Below are 22,211 nucleotides of genomic sequence, written 5' to 3' on the forward strand. Positions count from 1 at the left end.
GGTGCTGATCATCTTAGTTTTATTAACATTAGTTGTTCCTGGGAAATGAGCTGCTGTTTAGAAAAACTTACACAGTTGTCGAATATGTGGCTGAAAATATAAATTTAATTAACATGATATTTTATAAAATCTAAGGCCAATATAAATGTTCCCACATTTTTAAAATTTCAGTGAAGACAGTTGTTTTTAAACAAACATACCCTTGTCCTTTTTGAAACTCAAACTAGAACTAACTGTGAACAAAAATGAAACTGATTTCATTCATTTTTATTTTTCAAGTAGAAGGAAATACAAAATATAAACAAAAGGCATAATGACTATGTGAACTTTAAAAACCTTTCTTTTTCTTTGTTATTAGTAACATAAAGAAATGTTTGCTTACAACATATGATTAAGTTCACAGTGTCCCTTTTAACAGAAAATTATGTTAAAATTATACAAACAGTTGTATGTTTGCATGGGTTACATTAGAAGCAGCTCCTGGTATATGATTAGGGCCCTACCAAATTCATGGTAATGAAAAATGCAACACAGACTGAAATCTGATCTCCCCTGTGAAATCTAGTGCCCAGCTGGGCATAGGCACGGACTTCTGCTCGCGCCGGTGGGTGCTCGACCCCCCCGCCCCTGGGCCCACCCTGACTCCACCCCTGCCCCCATTCCAACCCCTTCCCTAAAATCCCTGGCCCAACTCCACCCCTTCCCTGCCCCTATTCTGACTCCTTCCCCAAATCCCTGCCTTCTCCTCTGAGCGCACCACCTTCCCGCTCCTCCCTGTTCCCTCCCAGAGCTTGCTATGCCTCCAAACAGCTGTTTGGAGGCAGCAAGCGCTGGGAGGTGGGCAGAGGAGTGGGGACGTGGCGCACTCAGAGAAGGAGGTGAAGTGAGGTGGGGAGGGGAGCTTGGCTGCCGGTGGATGCAGAGCACCCACTAACTTTTCCCCGTGGGTGCTCCAGCCCCAGAGCACCCACGGAGACAATGCCTATGCCGCTGGGGCTCCTACCCTGTGCAGCACTTCGGCTGCTAGTCCCAGCAGAGGATGGGGAGAGAGAAGACTTCCTCTTTCCCTACATGAGCCACTCCCGGCGTGGGTCAGACCCACCTCTGGGAACCTGTCTGAGATGCAGGAAGCTGCACGACTTGAGCTGTCGCCACCCAGCATGGGAGAGGCTGTAGCTTGAGCTGCGGAGAGGCTGTGGCTTGAACTGTCTCTCTCTTTCTCACACACCCGTGTGGAGAGGCTGCAGCTCCAGCTATCAGCCCTCCATCCTGCTGGGAAAAACTGGAGATAGGGTAAAAACCAGCCCCCCATTTCTGCGCTGCTGCTGGCAGTGGTGCTGACTTTAGAGCTGGGTGGCTGGCTAGCTCTGAAGGCAGCACCCCTGCCAGCAGTAGGGCAGGAGTAAGGGTGGCAATCCCACAATCTCCCTACAATTATATAAATTGTGGACCCTCCTCCCCCGACTCCTTTTTTTTTTAGTTAGGACCCCCATGGTTAGAACACCGGAAATTTCAGATGTAAACAGCTGAAAATATGAAATTGACTAATTGAAAAAAACCCTGGCCATGAAATTGACCAAAGTGGACCATGAATTTGGTAGGGCCCTATACTGAGTTGACAAAATATGAGGAAGACTCCTGACTTGCACTGAAGTTAATAACTATCCATAATTTTGTGCTTAGATTGTATGAATACATACTAGGAGTATAAGCTTTAAAAAGTGAGATTATATTCTGAAATGGCTAATTTAAAGCATGTATTGTTTTCTTCTATGCTTTTAAGCATGTGATATTTGTACACATTTGATTAATAATGAAGAAAATTATACAGCTTTTGCAGTCACTGAAACAGGTATATTTGTAATATTTTTTTTCTTTGTGGCCATTACTTGAATTCGGTTAATGTTCTTCTTCCTAAGCCAACAGGTAGTCACGGCTAACAGTATATCATGAATCCTGAAAGTGTGTAAAATAGGGAAATCCCCACCTTTGTAACCTCTCACTTTGCATAGCAATTATAAGACAGCAGCAACTGAAGCTTGAAAAGCACTGTTTTCATTTCATTAAGAAATGTGATCTTTTTCTTTGAAAAATATCGTTTCAATGGTTTTTTCATAATAGAAATAAACCAAATACTTGTTACTATTGATCATAGCTCATTTTAGTTTTTGAAGCTGGCATAACCAATCAGGGGTGCATGTCTTTTTTTTCATTCCCCTCTTCTTTTTTTAATCAAGATGATGTGTTGAATATAATGGCTTCATTATCTGTTGTGTATTGCATCCTGTGTCTTGTCTGTTTTTTATATATTGTCCGTTAGGCTCCGTTCCTGCAATCATATTTGGATGGATGAACCTTTGCATTCATATGGAGCCCCATTGACTTCGTTGGGTCTCCATGTGGATGCAAGGATCTGCCTGCGTGGATCTTATTGCAAGATGGGGGGTGAAGACTTTGTCCTTTGAGGCAGGAGCTGTTTCATTTTACCTGTCTGTAAAGCAGCTGGCATTCTTCAAAATAAGTAAATAATAATATTATACAGTACACTGTGTTTCACGTATGTGAATTAGTTTAAGTAATAGTATTGTGTAATCAATTTCAGTGGATAAAAAATGGTGTACTGAGGGCTTTGAATGATCTTACATAATGTTAATTTGAAATGTGAAATTACCTTTTAATAATTGGAAAATAGTCCTTTTCTCACTAAAATTCTGAAGGAAAAATGAGTTTGTGAGTAGGCTGCTGCTTCTACTTCTTTTTTTTTTTTTTAAATAGCCTACACGCCTAGTAAAAGAAAGGGACAAAGCTAATATCCTGAAAATTGCTCAGGAGCAGAGACTTAAACAAGCAGTGCTGTCTTTTTATATTTTGATTCTTGCATTTAATATTTGTTAGGGAATTCAGAATGATTGAACAATAGTAGCCTTGTGCTGTATTTAAATCTCTGCTTGGAAAATTGTGTAACTTCATGTTCATAATGTTTTTTTTTTCCATTTATTTTTAAAGAAGTTGAGTTAAATCTAATTTGAAAAATGTTTTAAAGGGCACCGCTGATAAGTTAGAGTACAGCTGTACACAGAGAAGTGACTGTAAAAGTGACATCGGGGTGATCCATATTTATATTCTCAGTGATTTCATGAAAGGTTTCAGAGTAACAGCTGTGTTAGTCTGTATTCGCAAAAAGAAAAGGAGTACTTGTGGCACCTTAGAGACTAACCAGTTTATTTGAGCATGAGCTTTCGTGAGCTACAGCTTCACCGATGAAGTGAGCTGTAGCTCACGAAAGCTCATGCTCAAATAAATTGGTTAGTCTCTAAGGTGCCACAAGTACTCCTTTTCTTTTTAGTGATTTCATGAGATGTGCTAGGTTTCCAAATTTAAAATAAATAAGTATATATACAAAGCATCACTTGATTTTTCAAAAAGGAAACTGTTCTCTTCCCCTTGCTTTCTTTGGTGGTGGTGGTGATGTTTCTGCATTCAGTTAACTTTCAGTTTTGATGATTCATGAAGAATACTGTGTAGTTCACCTTATTTTTCAGCAGCTGTATTGGCTCTTTAGTGCTAACAGTAGTAAGCTTGTACTTGTAGTTAAAATAAACAAATATGACTCAGGCACACAGGAAGCAGATATGTTCAATAAGAAGGTGCTAGTTTTACATAATCATTTTTCCAACGCTAACCATACTTCAGTGCTTCAGAATTTTAATCTTGTAAAAGTGTTTGTAGTAGTTAGCTTTTCTCTCCCTCCCACCCACATCACAGAAATTTATCCAGGAGTGAATAATTAAAAGACAAACAAACAAGAAAACCAAAAGGGCATGAGCCTTCTTCCACCCTCTGCTGGGTTATATGGTATGGACCATAGTTATAAAGCTGTGTGTATACACTGTGATGTTCATAGTGCATGGTACAGCAATATTTATTGCTGCTTAGTGCTTGAAGCCTAAACTAAATATGTGTATTCATAAATATTTAGTAATGGAAAGAAGAATCTTTTTAATTGATTCTCCAGTTTACTGATAAAGTCCATGTACAGTGTAACTTTGAAAGTTGTAGCGTCTTCACAATAGCCTACTAAATTTGTATTTAAATTTTTCATGATAGTAAGTAGTTTGTCTCTGCTATATTGCTAATGGACATGCATGTTTCTCCAGATTTTGAAGGTTAATGCTTACTTTTTAAAAAAAAGCACACACAAACCCCTTTTCTAGCATGCTTTTTCCTGTGTTGTAGGCTGGAATTGTCTGTTTTAAGTAAGCATTTTACTTTCAAAAGGTTAAAAAGATTTTACCATTATTGTTTAATAACTTTGGCTAGTATTTGCACAACACCAGGAATAAGACATGTCCTGCAGTGCATTTCAGTGTGACTATAGCACACCTAAAGTATTTCATAAAGCAGGGACTTTACTCAAGCAAGCGGTAGTAACATCTTACATTATATAGCACCTTTCATCCTGAACATTGCAATAACCATGCATTTGCAGGGCCAAATGCTTTAAAGCAATTTGTGTTTTACAAGCTATCAATATTTAATATACATAACTCATGCTGAAATGCAGTCATGTCTGCGGTGAAGCATGGCAGCTGTTTAACCGTGTACAGTACCATTATGTAAGAATTTACAACGGAAAGAGAATAACATTTTCTTTGTCATTAGTTGCTTCAGCAGATCCCTGCTCTTGGCATTAGCTCATCCTCTGTAGTGGAGGCACGCATCTCTGGCATGGACACGCATGTTCCAGAAGTGTGGGTCTAAAAGTGTCCACCCTCCCATATCCCTTTCTTTTCTTCTATGTAGGTGGGCTGCAGAATAGTGTTCTTGCATCACTGCCAAGGGTAGCAAGTTTGCTCATTTTTCTGTACTTTCATCTTTCTATTCTAAGGCTTCATTGCTAAAGTACATGAAGGAGCGTTCTTTGAATTTTAGGTACTGAGGGATGGAACCAAAGTAAAGGGGTCATTCAAGGGGTTTAGAAAAGGTACATCCCTTAGTGCAGACGCTCTCTTCATATCAGAAAGGTCTGTTACCACTTGGGATAAATTTGTGTACTGGAGACATTTGAACAGATGGGAACCTAATTGGCTCTGAGGTTTCGAGAATTTAAAGTTCCTCTGTTGTTAGGGTCTGTAGGAAAGTCTCTCCATCATCCTCAGAGTTGAGCAGCTTGTGGTTCTAAGAATTTCCTTCTTATAAAAAATGGGTTAAACAGCTGATCTGACAGTCTGAAGTTGCTGTTTCTCTATGGGAGAAAAATTTAGTATCGGAGCCTCTCTGTCAGTGTGAACATGCATATATCTTCTTTGGGATTCCTCAGTGCCAGGGGGTGGGGGGATATACAAGAATAATATTTGGGCATAACCTTTATGTACTGTGTGGCAAGGTTGTTCTGCCTCAAATTCATAGAGTTTCAAGGTGAGGAAAAGTAGAGTAATAACAAGACGTGTATTCTCATTCCTCCTTCCTCACACTTGTCTAAGATAGATAAGTCTTTCGTCTGGGTATGTGCACATTAGAGATGAAATTTTGCAATAGGAGTAGGTGAAACCAGCAGCATTTTAGTCCTGTAAGCTCTATGGGGAGGGGACCATGTTTTCCTTTAGTTTATGTACAACATCTAGTATTTTGTGTGTATTACAGGAAACAAATTCTTAATTAGAATTGAAGAGATTTCTTCTCTCTTCCCAGTGGAATCTTTTGATTTTTTTTTTCTCCCCTCTGGATAACACAAAGGTGCTGGGAGCGGTATGACTGTCCTTTTTCAAAGTCCTGATTTCATTAGTTGAAAAACAGATGAAACCTAGAGCACATTAATAGAGCCAAGGATTATTGCCCACTACTTGGAGGCTAGCCATTTAAAAATGCACACATACATAACTAGTTCAAAGCCCCTTTCCTTTTCACATTAGTCTCACATGGAATCAGATCCTATTAGACCCTACAGATCTTATGAGTGTCAATCTCAGAGGGCTCAATAGCCTAAGGAGTGCCAATACCAGTCTTGCTCAACACCCATGATGACATTGGGCTTGATTATCCTCTCGCTTATGCAAGGGGAACTCCATTGACTTTAGCAGAGCTACTTCTTGTTTACACCAATATGAGTGGACAGTCAGACCCATTGTGACAATCTGGTCCAAGTAGCAATTTTGCTGGTCAAGTACAGAGAACCTTTTCCATTAGTCCCCCTCATCCATGCTGTTAAGGACTCCATTTTGTTGTCGTTTACAGTTTGAAGGGCTATTACTATGGGCCATTGGGTTCTTGGGTATAAAAAATGGTTCCACCTCTACTTCTGATAAAAACCTAAATCCCCTTCTGCCCACATCCATCTCATGTGAAGTTGAGGGGAGAAGTCCTCCCTTTTTCTAACTAGGAACAATCAAGTGGGTTCTAGGATCTTTTAGTTTTAGATTACAGGTTTTTACTCTCATTGCTTTCTCATTCCCATGAAGAAAAGGAGGTCTGTTTCCAATGCCGATCTCGACAAATGTTTGAATAAAACAAAATTCCATATAGTAACGTAATTCCTTCTCTTAGCAAGATTGCTTTGGAGTTGGACACTCAAGATGCATCCTTCACCATCTCAAGAAGGCTAACTAACACACATGAGATATCTAAGGTTCAAGTTAGGCAACAATAATTTCCCGTACAAGTTGCTCCTGTTTGGACACACTGTTCCTTCACCAGTTCTATATTAGTGGCATTTACTCACCTCTGTCATCTAGAACTTCAGGAATATTCATACTTAAACTGTTGGTGTATTAGAGCTTATTACCACAACATGAGATTTGGGCGTGGTTCAGAAATCCCTGTCCGAAGGTTTTCTGGTACACTGGAGTCAGTGCTTCTATGCCTTTATCCTCTGTTCCCTTTACTGCAGCACAGCTGATTCTAGGAGCCCAAATTTGGGCAAGTCTGTTCTTGTTCTCAGATCTCTTTGCTCTGGGGAGAGAATCACTAAGGCCTGGTCTACACTGGGGGTGGGGGGGGATCGATCTAAGATACGTCGACTTCAGCTACGCTATTCTCGTAGCTGAAGTTGCGTATCTTAGATCGACTTAGAATCACTCATTTTGTGTCCTCGTGACGTGGGATCGACGGCTGCCGCTCCCCCGTCGACTCTGCTTCCACCTCTTGCCCTGGTGGAGTTCCGGAGTTGACAGCAGAGTGACCGGGTATCGATTTATCGCGTCTACATTAGATGCGATAAATCTATCCCCGATAGATCGATCGCTACCTGCCGATCCGGCAGGTAGTGTAGACATGGCCTTAGTCTCTCAACCTGGCAGTTAGGATCTTTGGACCTTAGTTGAGGAAGAGTTATATTTAGACGAAATCTAGTAAAATTTATTAGCAAGTTTCCAGATCTTCACATAGTAGACATATGCTTTAAACATAAGAGTGTTGCAGTAGTTTGACCTGAAGGTTGGCTATTGACTGACTGTAGATGTAGTTGTAGCTCACAGGGTGTGGATGTGAGTTAGAAGCTGTTTGTCATCAAGAAAGGAAAGGATAATTAGTGTCTTAAACGTATACAAATGTTCTTACATCGCATGATATATCATTTAATCTTGTGCTAATATTCCTGTGCATGGGGTGTCTCCCCAGGAATATCAGGAGACTTTCCTGCTCTTTGCTGCTGGATATTTCATACCTTTCTAGAAAACAGTGATGTCATCAATTTAGCCCTCCTTGAGTACCTTGCCTGTTACTTTCACAATGTAATATACCTAACTCCCCTCTCCTGAACTATTATCACATTGCTCCCCACTTTGAATCCCTCCATTGAATCGCTATGTGTTAGCAGAACTTTATACAAAAGATGTATCAGTTACTATAAAGAACACTGTCTGTTGTTACGAACAATTTTACATATTCTTCTGTAAACTTGTGGGTGCTATTGTGTTATGAACTTCAGATAGCTTCTTCAGTGCAGCTTATCTGCCACATGAAGCTTTTGTCACTGCCTTCAGGACCTTGCATGATACCTTTGCCCCTCCCTACTTATCTGACCTCCTCATTTTTTGTGTTGCTCCCTGTCCTCTTCATTTCACCGGTGTTGCCAGCCTTGATACCTTGCTTTCCTATAACAGTCTCTGTACTTTCTTCCATCCTACTCCCTACCCATGGAATACCCTTTCTTTGTTTATACTGATCTCATTTTTAAATCCCATCCTAAGACCTACTTCTGTTGTGACATCTATAGGAAATTAACTGGTTGGTAAGAAAGCAATGGATGGTAGCTGATACAATGTAAAAAAAAATAAAAAAAGTTATGAGAAATACCAATACAAGTGCCAGGCATCACCTTGATGTATATATTGTGTTTATATATCATATTCCTTTCTTTCACCTTTGATCCATTTTTTGCCTTTTAGATTAAAAACTTTAGAGGTAGGGGCTATGTCATCCTCTTCTGTGGTTAGAAATCTACCATATTATGGATGCTGCTGCACTCTAAATAATTTTATAGCTAGAATGAGACTATATTGTTCTCTCATGATGTTTTTTTGTCTTCTTCCATGTTTCCAGCAAATAGGCTAAGTAGTGAACAGGACACAAAATGGATAAACTTGTAGCCGTAGCCATTTCAGCAACAACTAAAGGGGGAGGATGCAACAAGAAGAGGTTCTCTCTTCTCCTATCTCTTGTCATGGTCACCATTGCCCACCTCTGTTAGGTGGAGTGCATTCTGCTAATCTCCCCCTCCCACAACCACTCACCTCATCCTATTTGATCTTCAAAGACTTCTTTAAGGTGTACTGTATGTTAGCAACAGTACAGTAATTAGAGGATAGATTTGATCAGGTGTATTTGTAATTAAATATAATTTTAAATCTAAATCTGTAACCCTGGTGGGGGAAAAAGGAAATAGAATACTATTTATAAACACAAGTAGAATCTATACTTCAATTTCAAACTAAGGGAGAAAATTACATTTAGAGGCATCTTTATAAAGGACTATTTATTGATTTGTTTAAAAATTAAGATTTTGAAATTTTTTTCCAAGACAAATAATGTTAGGATTTTTCCGTTTCTGAAGTCTGTAGACAGAACTTATTCATATAGCTCTCTCCCTTTTTACTTTAAAATTCTGTATGCATAAAGTGTGAATACCTTATATAAGATTGCCTACAAAATTACAACATCAGTACTTCATTTGGGTTCTAACCCTGTCAATGCAATTCTTAAAGTAAACTTTGATTTGGCTCTAGATTGGGAGTAATTGATGGCCAATGGTTCAGAGACCAAAAGTAAAAATTTACTATCAGAGTAAACAAATCCTTGTTTTTTCAGAACAATCTGGACCCACACAGAATTTAAGAGGGAGAAAAATTTTATGCTATGGAATTTTTTTTTTAATTGGCTGTTTCAATAACTTTCCTTGTTGGGGAATGGGTTTCAGAGTGGTAGCCGTGTTAATATGTATCAGCAAAAACAACGAGGAGTCCTTGTGGCACCTTGGAGACTAACCAATTTATTTGGAAATAAGCTTTTGTGGGCTAGCAAAAGTTTATGCCCAAATAAATTGGTTAGTCTCCAAGGTGCTACAAGGACTCCTTATTGTTTTCGCTGATACAGACTAACACGGCTACCGCTCTGAAACCTGTCACCATGGACGGCGCTGAATTTAGCTGTATGAAGTGGAAATCCATCAGCCATGCATCTGAAGTGGGTTCTAGCCCACGAAAGCTTATGCCCAAATAAATTGGTTAGTCTCTAAGGTGCCACAAGGACTCCTCGTTGTTCTTGTTGAGGAAGTTTGCCTGGTTGAGGATGCTAACTTTCTTTTATGATTCTGATGAAGCAGTGGAACTTTTGAGGTAGATAAGAGAAGGAAAAATGAATCTCTTGTTGAAAGGTAGGATGAATTGGATGAGGATTAGTAACCTGAATATATTTCATGAGACTTTGAATGAAGTAGTGTTTACTTAATTTGTTTACTGGTTTGAAACACTAATTTGGAAAGAAGCCTATACTGGAAGCAAATTAAAATATACAACTTAATGTTATAGATTCCTTGTTGAATAAGCTAGTCTAATTTAATTGGAAGTTTGATATAGAAGCAATTTTAACTTTAGTTTTCTACTTCTCCTCTATATTGAAATTTTGTGATTTGTAAAGTAATATATTTTTATTTACTTACTACCATATCAATGGGCCTACTTTTGTCAGCTTTTCTACTGAATAATCTGACAAGTATAAAAATGTTGTTGTTTTAGTTATTCAAACTCCACAGTCTGAAGAATAGTGTGTTAGTATTTATTTTGTTTAAGAGGCTAAATTTTAATTTCTAGGATTTTTCTGTTGAATAACTATTTAACTGTATTTAGCTGTAATTTGAATGATAAGTGAAGTTTGGCTTAGTTCTTTATGTATTAAATTCTTATATATTGTTATGTATTGATCTATCTAATAAATACTCCTTACTCAAGTGGTGATGTGAGGGCTTGGCAGTAAGTTTGGATTGTACGCTATTGCATTGACTATTTATGCAGTGTTCTTGTCAGTTTGTTCAATTTACTGTGGATGTAAAATCTTAAAATTATAAACAGATTTATAAAAGAGATTCCTTTTTGCAACATAGACTTCAGACTCGGTTTAATAAAATTTATACTTCTTCCATTTCAGACTCCAGGCAGAGTTGGGTCTCAGAGCTCGGATTCGGATTCCTCTGCAACCCCAGGAAATGCAGTGGATGTGAACAATGAAAGTACTTCAGAGGTACTGTAGGATAACAATATATGGGACTAGGTTCTTACACTTGGCACTGATTCACCTCTCTTTGAGAGGGACTTTTAATTAGGCAAAATCTGTATAAATGGACAAATGCATACAAATGTGTTGTACCAGGAAATTAAAAAATGTTTCATAGCATGCATGTATTAGTGAGTTGAATTTGTGAAGTTTGTTATCTTAAAATGAGCAGACATTCTCAGTAGGCTTCATAGTGAAATGTTAGCCCATATGCAGTAAGTGTGAACAAGAAATATATGAAATATATTGCTAACATGGAATAATTTCATCTCAGAACTTTGAGTAATGTGACATGATCCTGTGAATTTGGGTGAGGCATCAGTGATTCTACATTTGATATAAAAAAGAACCTGCATATTGGTGTACTATTCTTCAGATACATCAAGAATTGCTAAAGAATTGTTTGGTGTCTGTGGTTATGCAGTCAAGTTGCTCCGAGAACTGATGATGAACTCAGGCATAGGGCTCATGCATCACTTGCTTTTTCAAGCTATTCTCTAATTGTCTTAAGAAATGCTTAAATAAGTTGACTAATGCATTGACTAGTGGCAGACTGGATTGTTCCTGTAATATAGTATGTTTGAAATTCTCTGTGGGCATGTAGTTAAGTGCAGTGGTGAATTTAATCACTACAATAAAGTATGTTTCCTTTGTGTTGAAGAGTCTAAGTTAATGATAGGTGAATCTCAGAAAGTTCAGATATTTACAGTATCTAACCTCAAAATCTGTTGTGGTCTCCTACCCAGCTGGCCAAAAATGTTCCCTTCCTGTGATCCTTCTTTCCATGTACATTGTGATCTGCTGCCCATGCCCATCATAGCCAGACCCATTGTAGGACATCATAAATGATCTGGAGGATGGTGTGGATTGCACTCTCAGCAAATTTGCGGACGATACTAAACTGGGAGGAGTGGTAGATACGCTGGAGGGGAGGGATAGGATACAGAAGGACCTAGACAAGTTGGAGGATTGGGCCAAAAGAAATCTGATGAGGTTCAATAAGGATAAGTGCAGGGTCCTGCACTTAGGATGGAAGAATCCAATGCACCGCTACAGACTAGGGACCGAATGGCTAGGCAGCAGTTCTGCGGAAAAGGACCTAGGGGTGACAGTGGACGAGAAGCTGGATATGAGTCAGCAGTGTGCCCTTGTTGCCAAGAAGGCCAATGGCATTTTGGGATGTATAAGTAGGGGCATAGCGAGCAGATCGAGGGACGTGATCGTCCCCCTCTATTCGACATTGGTGAGGCCTCATCTGGAGTACTGTGTCCAGTTTTGGGCCCCACACTACAAGAAGGATGTGGATAAATTGGAGAGAGTCCAGCGAAGGGCAACAAAAATGATTAGGGGTCTAGAACACATGACTTATGAGGAGAGGCTGAGGGAGCTGGGATTGTTTAGCCTGCAGAAGAGAAGAATGAGGGGGGATTTGATAGCTGCTTTCAACTACCTGAAAGGGGGTTCCAAAGAGGATGGCTCTAGACTGTTCTCAATGGTAGCAGATGACAGAACGAGGAGTAATGGCCTCAAGTTGCAGTGGGGGAGGTTTAGATTGGATATTAGGAAAAACTTTTTCACTAAGAGGGTGGTGAAACACTGGAATGCGTTGCCTAGGGAGGTGGTGGAATCTCCTTCCTTGGAAGTTTTTAAGGTCAGGCTTGACAAAGCCCTGGCTGGGATGATTTAACTGGGAATTGGTCCTGCTTCGAGCTGGGGGTTGGACTAGATGACCTTCAGGGGTCCCTTCCAACCCTGATATTCTATGATTCTATGATCTGCTTCTCATTATAATCCCATCTGATCATCTAGTATTATGTGAAATTGAGTCGCAATGGATCATTCATTCTGTTCCAGGCAGGCAGGTTTATCTTTCTAAATCTCCCAATCCAGATCATTGTAAGATCGGAATGGAGACAATAACCTGGGCCCAACAGAAGATCTGGGGATCTACGTAGGCTATGTCTACACTACATAATTAAATTGACGCAAGTTTTGCCGACGATCATAAACTGCTATAATTACAGCACTTGTGCATGTTCACACAACGCTACTTGTGTTGGCGGAGTGTGTCCACAGTTGGTGCTCTAGCACAGAGAGAGAGAGAGCAGAGCACTGTGGGTAGCTAACCCATGTCATGCAAGGGACATGACACTGAGGAGCACTCCCTTAATGGAGGCTCTCATAGCTGTGTATAAGTCCAGATGTCATTAGGGAACGTATCCAAAGGAGTGGTCTGAAAGGGGTACTGCGAGATGCAACGAATGAGTGTGGGAAGGGCATGGTATGCAGTTCTGTATAGGCTGCAGGGGAAGGTGAGCACACGTGTTCTGACTGCAGCACAGTCAGGGACTTCAGCATCTCTGGTCCTCCATCAGTTTTATCATTTGCTCCTGACCCACTAAAATACATTCCTAGCCATGCTTCCTCTCCAGGCTGTCTATTTTCAATTTTTCATCAATTGTCTTTCTTCATGCCCTGTGCTCATCATCTGCTGTGTCTGACGATAGGAGCGCCTCCCTAAACGTGTCCTCCTTGCTCCTCCTGCGTTGCCTCCTTATCTGATGGAGGCACTCCGTTGGTGTATAAGGGGTTCCCCTGAAGGGCACATCTACAGAAGCACAAGAAGCAATAAAGAGAGGCAGCAATAAACAGAAGCACTCACAGCATTGAATCATTATAGTTAAATTCACCTCTTTCTCACTCATTCTCCACTGGCAAGCATGCAGCTCATCGAGTACCCTAAACATGGTGAGTTCGGCCCAGGGTGGAGGGAAGGTCCAAGATGGGACAAAGGGTCTACGTGGCTTTTTAAGAGGATCACTGCAAGCGACTAGGGACACTATTATAAATTCTGCCACCATTTTCCACAGGTAGGGGTAATTGAAGCCAATATCTCACTCCTGAGGGTAAACAAGGATGCAAGGGTGCATCTCCGGCATTCATGTGGCTTCAGACCAGGTCCCTATGCTGCTTGTTTGTGTGTCAGTTTGGTCCCTGCACAAATGATTGCCGATTGACATGACAGCATTTCCTACAGCGGGGGAAGAAGCAAAGCATTTTTGCCAAGGAACTTTAGGGAGAGGATTGGCAGGTACCTCCAGGAAAATTTCCTAGAGATCTCTCAGGAGGATTCCTGTGAAATCTCAGTGTGAATTAACAAACTTTTCTGCAGGGCCCGCACTGCTTAGCTGTAGGGGTAATGGGAAGCAGATGCAAGCACTGCTAGTCTTGTATATTTCTATCCCTTAACCCACTTCTAGCACACTAAACGAAAGAAAGGTCAGCGCTATCTCATGTAACTGAGTAGTATCAAATCAAAATGAGTGCTTACCAGAGCTCCCCTCTTGTGCATCATGCACACCAGAGCTGGAGTGCTGGGACTGGCTTGAACAGTCTGTACTCGAGAAGAGGTCCTGGCTTGCCACGCCGACCGGACGACCTTGTCACCTGTCCCACCTCATCCTCCAACTCCACTTCCTCATTCACCATTTTGTCTTCGGGGTTCAGGCCACTGTCTCCAATTCCCCGCGAAGTATCGACGGGGCTTTTGTTGGTGGAGGTGGGGTTGCTGCCGAGGATGGCGTCCAGCTCCTTGTAGAAGTGGCAGATTTTTGGTGCAGCTCCAGAGCAATGGTTTGCCTCCCTTGCCTGCTGGTACGCCTGCCTCAGTTCCTTGATCTTCACACGGCACTGATGCATGTCCTGTTCGTGGCCCTTCTTCAACATGCCAGGAGAAATCTGATAGTAGGTATCGAAGTTCCTACGGCTGGAGTGGAGTTGGGACTGCACAGCCCCCTTTCCCCACCAACCCAGCAGGTCCAACAACTCTGGTATTCTCCAAATGGAAGCATGTTTGCTGCAGGGAGCCACCATGATCAGATGGGAAGATGCAATGTTAACTGTCCATACCAAGCAAACGGGAAGTGGAATTTCAAAAAATCTCAGTCCTTTAAAGGAGAGGGGTGGATACCTGTGTACCTGGCTGCAGGGCAGCAGAGTTTGAACTGCTGACCACGGTGGTCAGCTGGGCATTGTGGAACACCTCCTGAAGGCCATTTATAGCAACATAATTAAACTCAGTGTCTACGGTGACACTGCATTGCTCTAACTTTGTCGCAAAAAGCTCTATGCCTGTCGTTGAGGTGGTTTTATTTTGTCGCAGTAACAGGAAAGTTAAATCAGGGGGATGAGTGTTGTTGTGTGTACACCTCCATTGTTTTGTTGATGAAAGCTGACTTTTGTCGGCAAAACTCTGTCGTGTAGACAAGGCCTTAGATCCCATGAGTCTTCAGTAGATATCAGGATTGGGTTGAAGGGGGCTGGAAGAGGAGGAAGGCTTAATTTAATAGAATGGATCCAAGTCTTGAAGTTTCTTTTTTGGGTTAGGACTAGGGCTGAGGTCATGAAGCTGTTTTCAAATCAATATGTCTGACTATCTTATGCCTAAGGTAAATCTGATATGAATATGCAGAATTTTTTAAATCGTGTAAGAAGGAAACACCCTTGTAAATCCTCTCTGTTCTTTTCTTCATGTGCTAGGTACACTGTGCAGTGAAAACCCGAAACAGAAAATCAGATTAGTGTATCAAGTATGTAATTAACTTATGCAGAAATACATATCCATCTTTGTAACCTCCCCATGTGTTAAATGATAATGCCAGATGTATTCTAGCCCAGCACACTCTTTCTGCTGTGCAGCATTACCTGTGAATTTACATGGTCCTGGTTTAAAACTAAGACATTTTGATTCTGTGTGCATCTATCCGAATGCCCATGTATACATTGGTGACTTTAACTTGCCATTTGGTGTTGAGTATGTGGCGTAAACAGCGTAGATGGAGACTATTTAACCTTTTCTCCTGATGAGCATCAGTTATCCATGTTCTACCAAGTGTGACAGCCTGGCTCAAGCAAAGATGACTGCACTGGCTGGGCCATCTGAGTAGGCTTGCAGATGGACGCATACCCAAGGACATGCTATACGGGGAGCTATCAGAGGGAACAAGAATAACAGGACGTCTCAAGCTTTGCTATAAATACACATGCAAGCGAGATATGAAGGAATTTGGAATTGATCCTGACCATTGGGAAACCTTGGCAAGTGATCGTAACAAGTGGTGCCAACATCTCCCATCAAGACATCAAAGTCCATGACAGGAGCTGGCTTTTACAGCTTGAAGAGAAAAGAACCCATAGGAAGCAAGCAGTTCCCAACCAAGAAACGTATATTTGAAACAACTGCCAAAGGTCATGCAAATCTTGAATTGGACTATTCAGTCACATGAGATATTGCAAACCATCTACATCATCGCTTGCAGACGAAACGATGCCAACTATGTGTACATGCATTTCCCATTTTACGCAAACAAGTGGCATGCACAGTTTTGAAAACTGACCTCCAGAAGTTAGCTTGTGTATATAGCTTTCTATTTTTTTAACAGATTCTGTAAAAAAGCTTATTTTAACTGGAAAGCAAAATAAACAAAAAAGTAGGTTTAACTAATGCAATTTGAATCTTGGATCTCTACTCTTATTTTCCTCTTTCATCAGTGAGAGAGACACATTATTAAGGCATTGCACTCTTTTTGATAGACTTGTTTGCACGTACTTCAGACAACGGGCCGGAGGAAAGGTACTTCTGATGTTGCAAGGTTTTCTTATAGCTGTGTGGATTTAACTTCGTAAGTTACGTTGTTGAACATGGTAGTGCAGTGAACAGGTGATCCTTTAAACTGAGGTAAATGATCATTCTGGGTGACAAATGTGTTGTAAATGTTGCTAATTGGTTAAAGCTGTTCTGAATTAAAAAGAAAGGTTACTAGGGTTTTTTTTTGTTCTTAACAATTTGTGTAAAGCGCACTCTTACCTTGGTTACAGTTTCTTCAGAATTTAAATTTTTACTTCCATGTGCATATTATTGCCTCACTGTTCTGAATCCATAATAGTGCCTTTGCTAACAGTACTGAGATAAATTTAAAAAGCCCTTAAAAAACTGATTGCCATTTAAGAAATAACTTAGGAGAAAAATAGTTGGATATACTTTATATAGCTCCACATCAACAGATTTCTTTTTAAAGGGACACTTTCTTCCATTTTTTTTTCCCCTGAAGCTGTTTTTACCTTCTGTTTTTCACAAGGAGCATTTAACATTACTGTAACTGAAGGAAATGAGAAGGGGAAAAAAAAAGTATAGTACAATTGTTTGTCAGAAAAACTTTGACTGAACCCCCCTTCCTCCCTCGAAAATGTGTGAATTGTCATCACTCTTCTGCAAATGTTGACTTGAGTCCTCTTGTTCATGTACTATGGTATTCCGGTTCTTTCACACCCTCTCCCAGTTTATTTTTATAAAAGGTCTGAAAGCAATGTTACAAAATTTCATGTCAGACCTTTGTACAGAACTTTGACCTGGGCTGTGTCTACACTAGAGAGCTTACAGTGGTGCAGCTATACCGATGCAGCAGCGCCACTTTAATATCTCTCGTGTTGTTGCTGTTGACATAATTAAACCACCCCCAACAAGTGGTGGTAGTTATGTTGGCAGGAGAAGCTCTCCTGCTGACATAGCGCTGTCCACACTGGCGCTTAGTTGGTGTTACTTACGTTGCTCAGGGTATGCTTTTTTCCCCACGCCCTGGGAGACTTAAGTTGTACTGACATAAGTGGTAGTGTAGACATAGCCCTAATATTTTATAATGTTTATGTCATGATACATTATGCATAATGTGCCCCTTTGTAGTGTGGAGCAGTATCAAAGGCCTAATAAAACTGATGAAAACAATTAACAGAATGAATGTACTGCCTACTGTCACAGCTCAGTGTCTCAGATATATTTTGTTTTTCATTCACTTAACAACATTCTGTTTGTCGTCTTCTGTGTTTTGGACTCATGATCAGCAAAATTTCATCTTAAGAAACTTACTGAAAAGTAGTAAGCACCAGCTTTGTTTCTTTCATATAATCAGTAGCATGCTTTTTAAGAATTTGAGTACATATTTGACAGTTAATGTGCTCTTTCTGTTTATATTCTTAATTTTTCAAAAAATGTACATACCTAAAAGTTACTGTTTCACAGGGCTTCATCTGTCCACTATGTATGAAAATGTGTGTGAGTGCCACTGGTCTGTCTGAACATTACCAGAATGAACACATTGGGACAGAGACAAGAAGACAGGAGCATCATGACCTGCCCGCTGTTACTGTGGGTCTTGTTTATTTTGTTTGAGTGCCTTGATAATGGGTTGCTTAAAATAAATGTCTTTCCTTTCTGGTTGCTTGGGTACCAGCCTCTTTCACTTTGTTTCTTGTGATTCCCTGCTGTAAGGAAATATGGGTTGCTCTTTATATGCATGTTTACAAGAAGGTATCTCTTGAGTTGCCTTCTTTTGTTATCTTTCTGGTTTGCAGCTGTCTTTCATGTGGAATTTCTGTAATATCAGAAATTCCATTCACTTTTTAAAAAACAGTTTTTGCATGATTGTTCTCTGAATTAATATACGTTACTTTTGCATTAGTTAATGTACTTTACTTCTGCATTAGTCACAATAATGAACCTAAGTATAAGATTTGGGAAATCATTTATACAGTTAAATGTTTTAGAATTTTTGTTTAGCTATCTACTTTACTCTAAGACAGACTTTTAATGGGAGTCTGGTTTTTAGGTACAGTTATAATTTAGTTAGCAGGAGATATTTCAATAATATTCAGGGTAGGGAGAATAGGAACTTTTAAAAACCTTCAAAATTTTCCCTTTAAACAATTTTACTAAGGAGTTTCAAGTACACTGACAAAATCACAATCAAAAATTTCCTATAAAACAGTTCTGAGATTTAGAACACAATCATTTTATTTTATATCTCTTTGAGAAAATGTAAAAGCTTTTTGTTTAAGTAGCTCTTGTGTTTAGAAGTATATTTAATAATTCTTCCATCCTTCAGTGTGGTGGTAATTTTATGTTGGTCAATCTTCTGGTAAATCAAGTCATATTTTTCCTCAAAACTCATGGACATCAAATACCGAAATGATCAGTTGCAATTAGTCATGTGCCTAAATTATCAGAAAGGTACAACCCCCCCCCTCTTCTTTTTCCTCCCTCCTCTTCCCCCCCCCCCCAGGGGGGGGGGAGAAGCACCCAAGCCACCCAGGTTCTGCCCTTTCTGAAAAATGGTGAATGTTTTTAAAAAAAAAAAAAAAATCACTTTCATTCAGGGAAAATGGAACTGCTGTGAAGGAATGGGACTAGGTGGTTTTTGGCCATCTGACGGCTATGTGGTTTGATACACAGGTGGACCTATTTACATCATGGAGCAACAAGAAAATTATAGCATTTGGCTCCAGATATTGGCACTAGTGGACATTGAGGGTGAACTACTACTTTTTCCTGGGATTAGGCTAGCTAATGTGTTTTCTCCAATTCCATTATGTTCTAGGAAATCATGGTGGCCAAGTGAGCCTTGTTTCATACAGCAGGACCTCTGCAAACTAGGGAACCACCTTAACTGTTCCTGTCACAATTTCAGGATGCTCTTGCCAGGGCTGCCTGGGGAAGATGGAACAGATGTGTGTATTCACAAGCAAATAACATCCAGGCTTTGTCAGGTTATCTGATGGTCGTCCTCCCCACCCCAACTTTCAGAGAGTCTAAGCTAGATTGTCTTTTGGGGATGGGCTACTTGCCACTTATTAAATGAGGCTGGAGGCCAGAGGAGGATCCTTTTGCCTCCCTTCTCCCAGCATCACTTTTGCATGTGTGTGAAGAGATCGATTGTTTCAGTGTTGTGAACTATATGAAGTTGAATGTTTTTGCATTTTTATTTCTCCATTGGGAAGTTGGTACTAGGGTTGAAATGTTGTAATTTAAGTTATTATTTATTGGTACTTTGCAACATTGAGTGCTTGTAGGACAGTCCTTGCAGAGGAAACTTTACAGCCAGATGACAATTAAATTAGGGGAAGTGATCTTTGTCCCCTGTTCTGATGTCTGGGGAGTGTGATGTCTCAGGGCAGTGAAACTCACCAGTTGGGACTCCAGAGATTGTCCTGAGATTTCTCTAGATCTCGTTACAAGGGTCAAGTGTATGCTGGTTTATTGTTAAAGTGAGCTGGCCAAATTTTTGTAAGTCATATGGCCAAATTGGTCCATGGACCAGCAGGAGAAGAACAAGGATACTCCTAATTATCAATTGGAATTAGGTGTTGCCTTTGATTTGGAGATGGGCTGCCCTTACTGCGAGAACTATTCTTTATTTCCATATCAATGAGGATTAAGTTAAATAAAGCGAGGCCTTTGTGTACCGTGCTGTTCAGTCAAAATGCAGATGTCTTCACTAAGGCATGCTTGGTAAATTACCACGTACCTGTGGCATGTCTGAGGCAACCAGACCTTGAGTGATTGAATTTAGTAGCCTGGAACTTCAGTAGGCTGAACCTTAAACAATGTAGCTACATGCAGAAATTAGTAGGTTTCCTGCTTAACTTGTGGTTGGTTATATTCTGAAAAGTAACTGCTTAAAAATGATTTCATAGAATTCAGTGTATGGTTTTTTTTGTCAATTACTCCATAGTGAGTCGCTGACCAGTAAAAGAATGACTTTCTTCTAATTAGCAAGCCCTGCACACTCCACCTAGTGTTTGAATTTCAAACTCAGCTGTTTCTGGCTCATGCCTTATCACCAGTTATACAAACTCTACAAGAAGAACTTTGTTAACAATTATGTGTAAGTGCTTGCCAGAACAGACTCTATCTACTTTTTGTGAAGCTGCATTAACTTTGCAGTGCTACCAGGAGTAAAAAGTAATAGGAATTACCTTTGATAGGAAATTAAATGGATGAGATGCTCAATAAAAGTACGGTGCAGATATGTTGAGTAAGTGTCATTTTTATGTAACTTCTCTGATCACAAATGAGTAAAGTCAGGAACACCTCCATCTCTTTAGAATACAAATGGATATGAAGGATGCAATTATTAAAAAAAAAAATATAAATACATCAGAAGCAGGAAGCCTGCCAGTCAGTCAGCAGATCCACTGGATGATCATGGTGTTAAAGCAGTACCCGAGGAAGATCAGGCCGTTGCAGAGAAGTTAAATGAATACTTTGCAGCGGTCCTCACTGCTAGAGGATTTGAGGAGATTTCCACACCTGACAAATCTTTTTAGCTGACAGATCTGAGGAAATGTCCCAAATTGAGGTGTCCATAGAGGAGATTTTGGACCAAATTGAAATTAAACAGTAATAAGTCACAAAGAGCAGATGGTATTCACCCAAGAGTTTTTTGAAGGAACTCAAATACGAGATTACAGAACTACTAACTGTGGTATGTAGTCCTATCATTTAAATCAGCCTCTGTACCAGATGTCTGGCAGAGAGTTAATGGAAGGCTGACTTCTAAAAAAAAAAAAAAAAAAAAAAAAAAAGGCTGCAGAGGTTATCTTGGCAATTACAGGCTAGTAAGCCTAACTTCAGTACCAGGCATATTGGTTGAAACTGTAGACAAGAATAGAATTATCAGATAGATAGATGTATACAATATGGTTGGGAAGAGCCAACATGGCTTTTGTAAAGAGAGATTATGCCTCACCAATCTATTAGAGTTCTTTGAAGTTGTAAACCATCATGGGGACAAGGGTGATCCAGTTGGATAGTGTACTTGGATTTTCAGAAAGTGTTTGACAAGTTCCTTTACCAAAGGCTCTTATCCCATGACTTCTTACTTTGCCTAAGAGGGAAGGGCCTCTCATGGATCAGTAAGTGTTAAAAAATACAAACAAAGCGTACGAATAAATGGTCAGTTTTCACAGTGGAGAGAGGTAAATAGCAGGGTCCCTAAGGATCTGTACTGGGAACAGTGCTCAACATATGCATAAATGATCTGGAAATGGAGATAAACAGTGAGGTGGTAACGTTTGTAGATGGTACAAAATTACTCAAGATAGTTGAGTCCAAAGCTGACTGCGAAGCTACATAGAGGTCTCACAAAACTGGGTTACTGGGTAACAAATGGCAGATGAAATTCATTGTTGATATCTGCAAAGTAATGCACATTTGAAAACATCGCAAACTGTACATATAAAACGATAGGTTCTGAATTAGCTGTTACCATTTAAGACAGAGACCTTGGAGTCCTCATGGATAGCTCTCTGAAAACATCTGCTCAAGGTCCAGCGGCAGTCAAAGAAGCTAACAATGTTAGGAACCACTAGGAAAGGGATAGATGAGACAGAAAATATCATCGTTCATTATAGAAATCCATGGTACACCCACATCTTGAATACTGCATGCAGATGTGGTTGCCCCAGCTCCAGAAAGACATATTGGAATTGGAAAAGGTTAACAGAGAAGGGTAACAAAAGTGATTAGGGGTCTGGAACAGCTTCCATGTGAGGAGAGAGTAAAAAGGCTGGGACTGTTCAGCTTGGAAGAAGGACGATTAAGGGGGGATATGACA

The 22,211-nt window shown here is 40.1% G+C and overlaps 1 protein-coding gene across 2 annotated transcripts in view; it reads left to right on the top strand.

The window, feature by feature from the left end:
- The window catches only part of EEA1 (early endosome antigen 1), a 136,799-nt gene that overhangs the window by 1,811 nt on the left and 112,777 nt on the right, over window positions 1-22,211 (top strand). The window contains exons 2-3 of one of the 2 annotated variants that reach the window (XM_077832394.1): window positions 10,639-10,731; window positions 17,840-17,965. In XM_077832394.1, the coding sequence (XP_077688520.1) occupies window positions 10,639-10,731; window positions 17,840-17,965 (219 nt within the window). The remainder of the gene's footprint in view (window positions 1-10,638; window positions 10,732-17,839; window positions 17,966-22,211) is intronic. The other variant, XM_077832401.1, reaches the window with a different exon arrangement.

The sequence above is a fragment of the Eretmochelys imbricata genome, chromosome 1, assembly GCF_965152235.1.
Source record: "Eretmochelys imbricata isolate rEreImb1 chromosome 1, rEreImb1.hap1, whole genome shotgun sequence".
Classification (NCBI taxonomy): domain Eukaryota; kingdom Metazoa; phylum Chordata; order Testudines; family Cheloniidae; genus Eretmochelys; species Eretmochelys imbricata.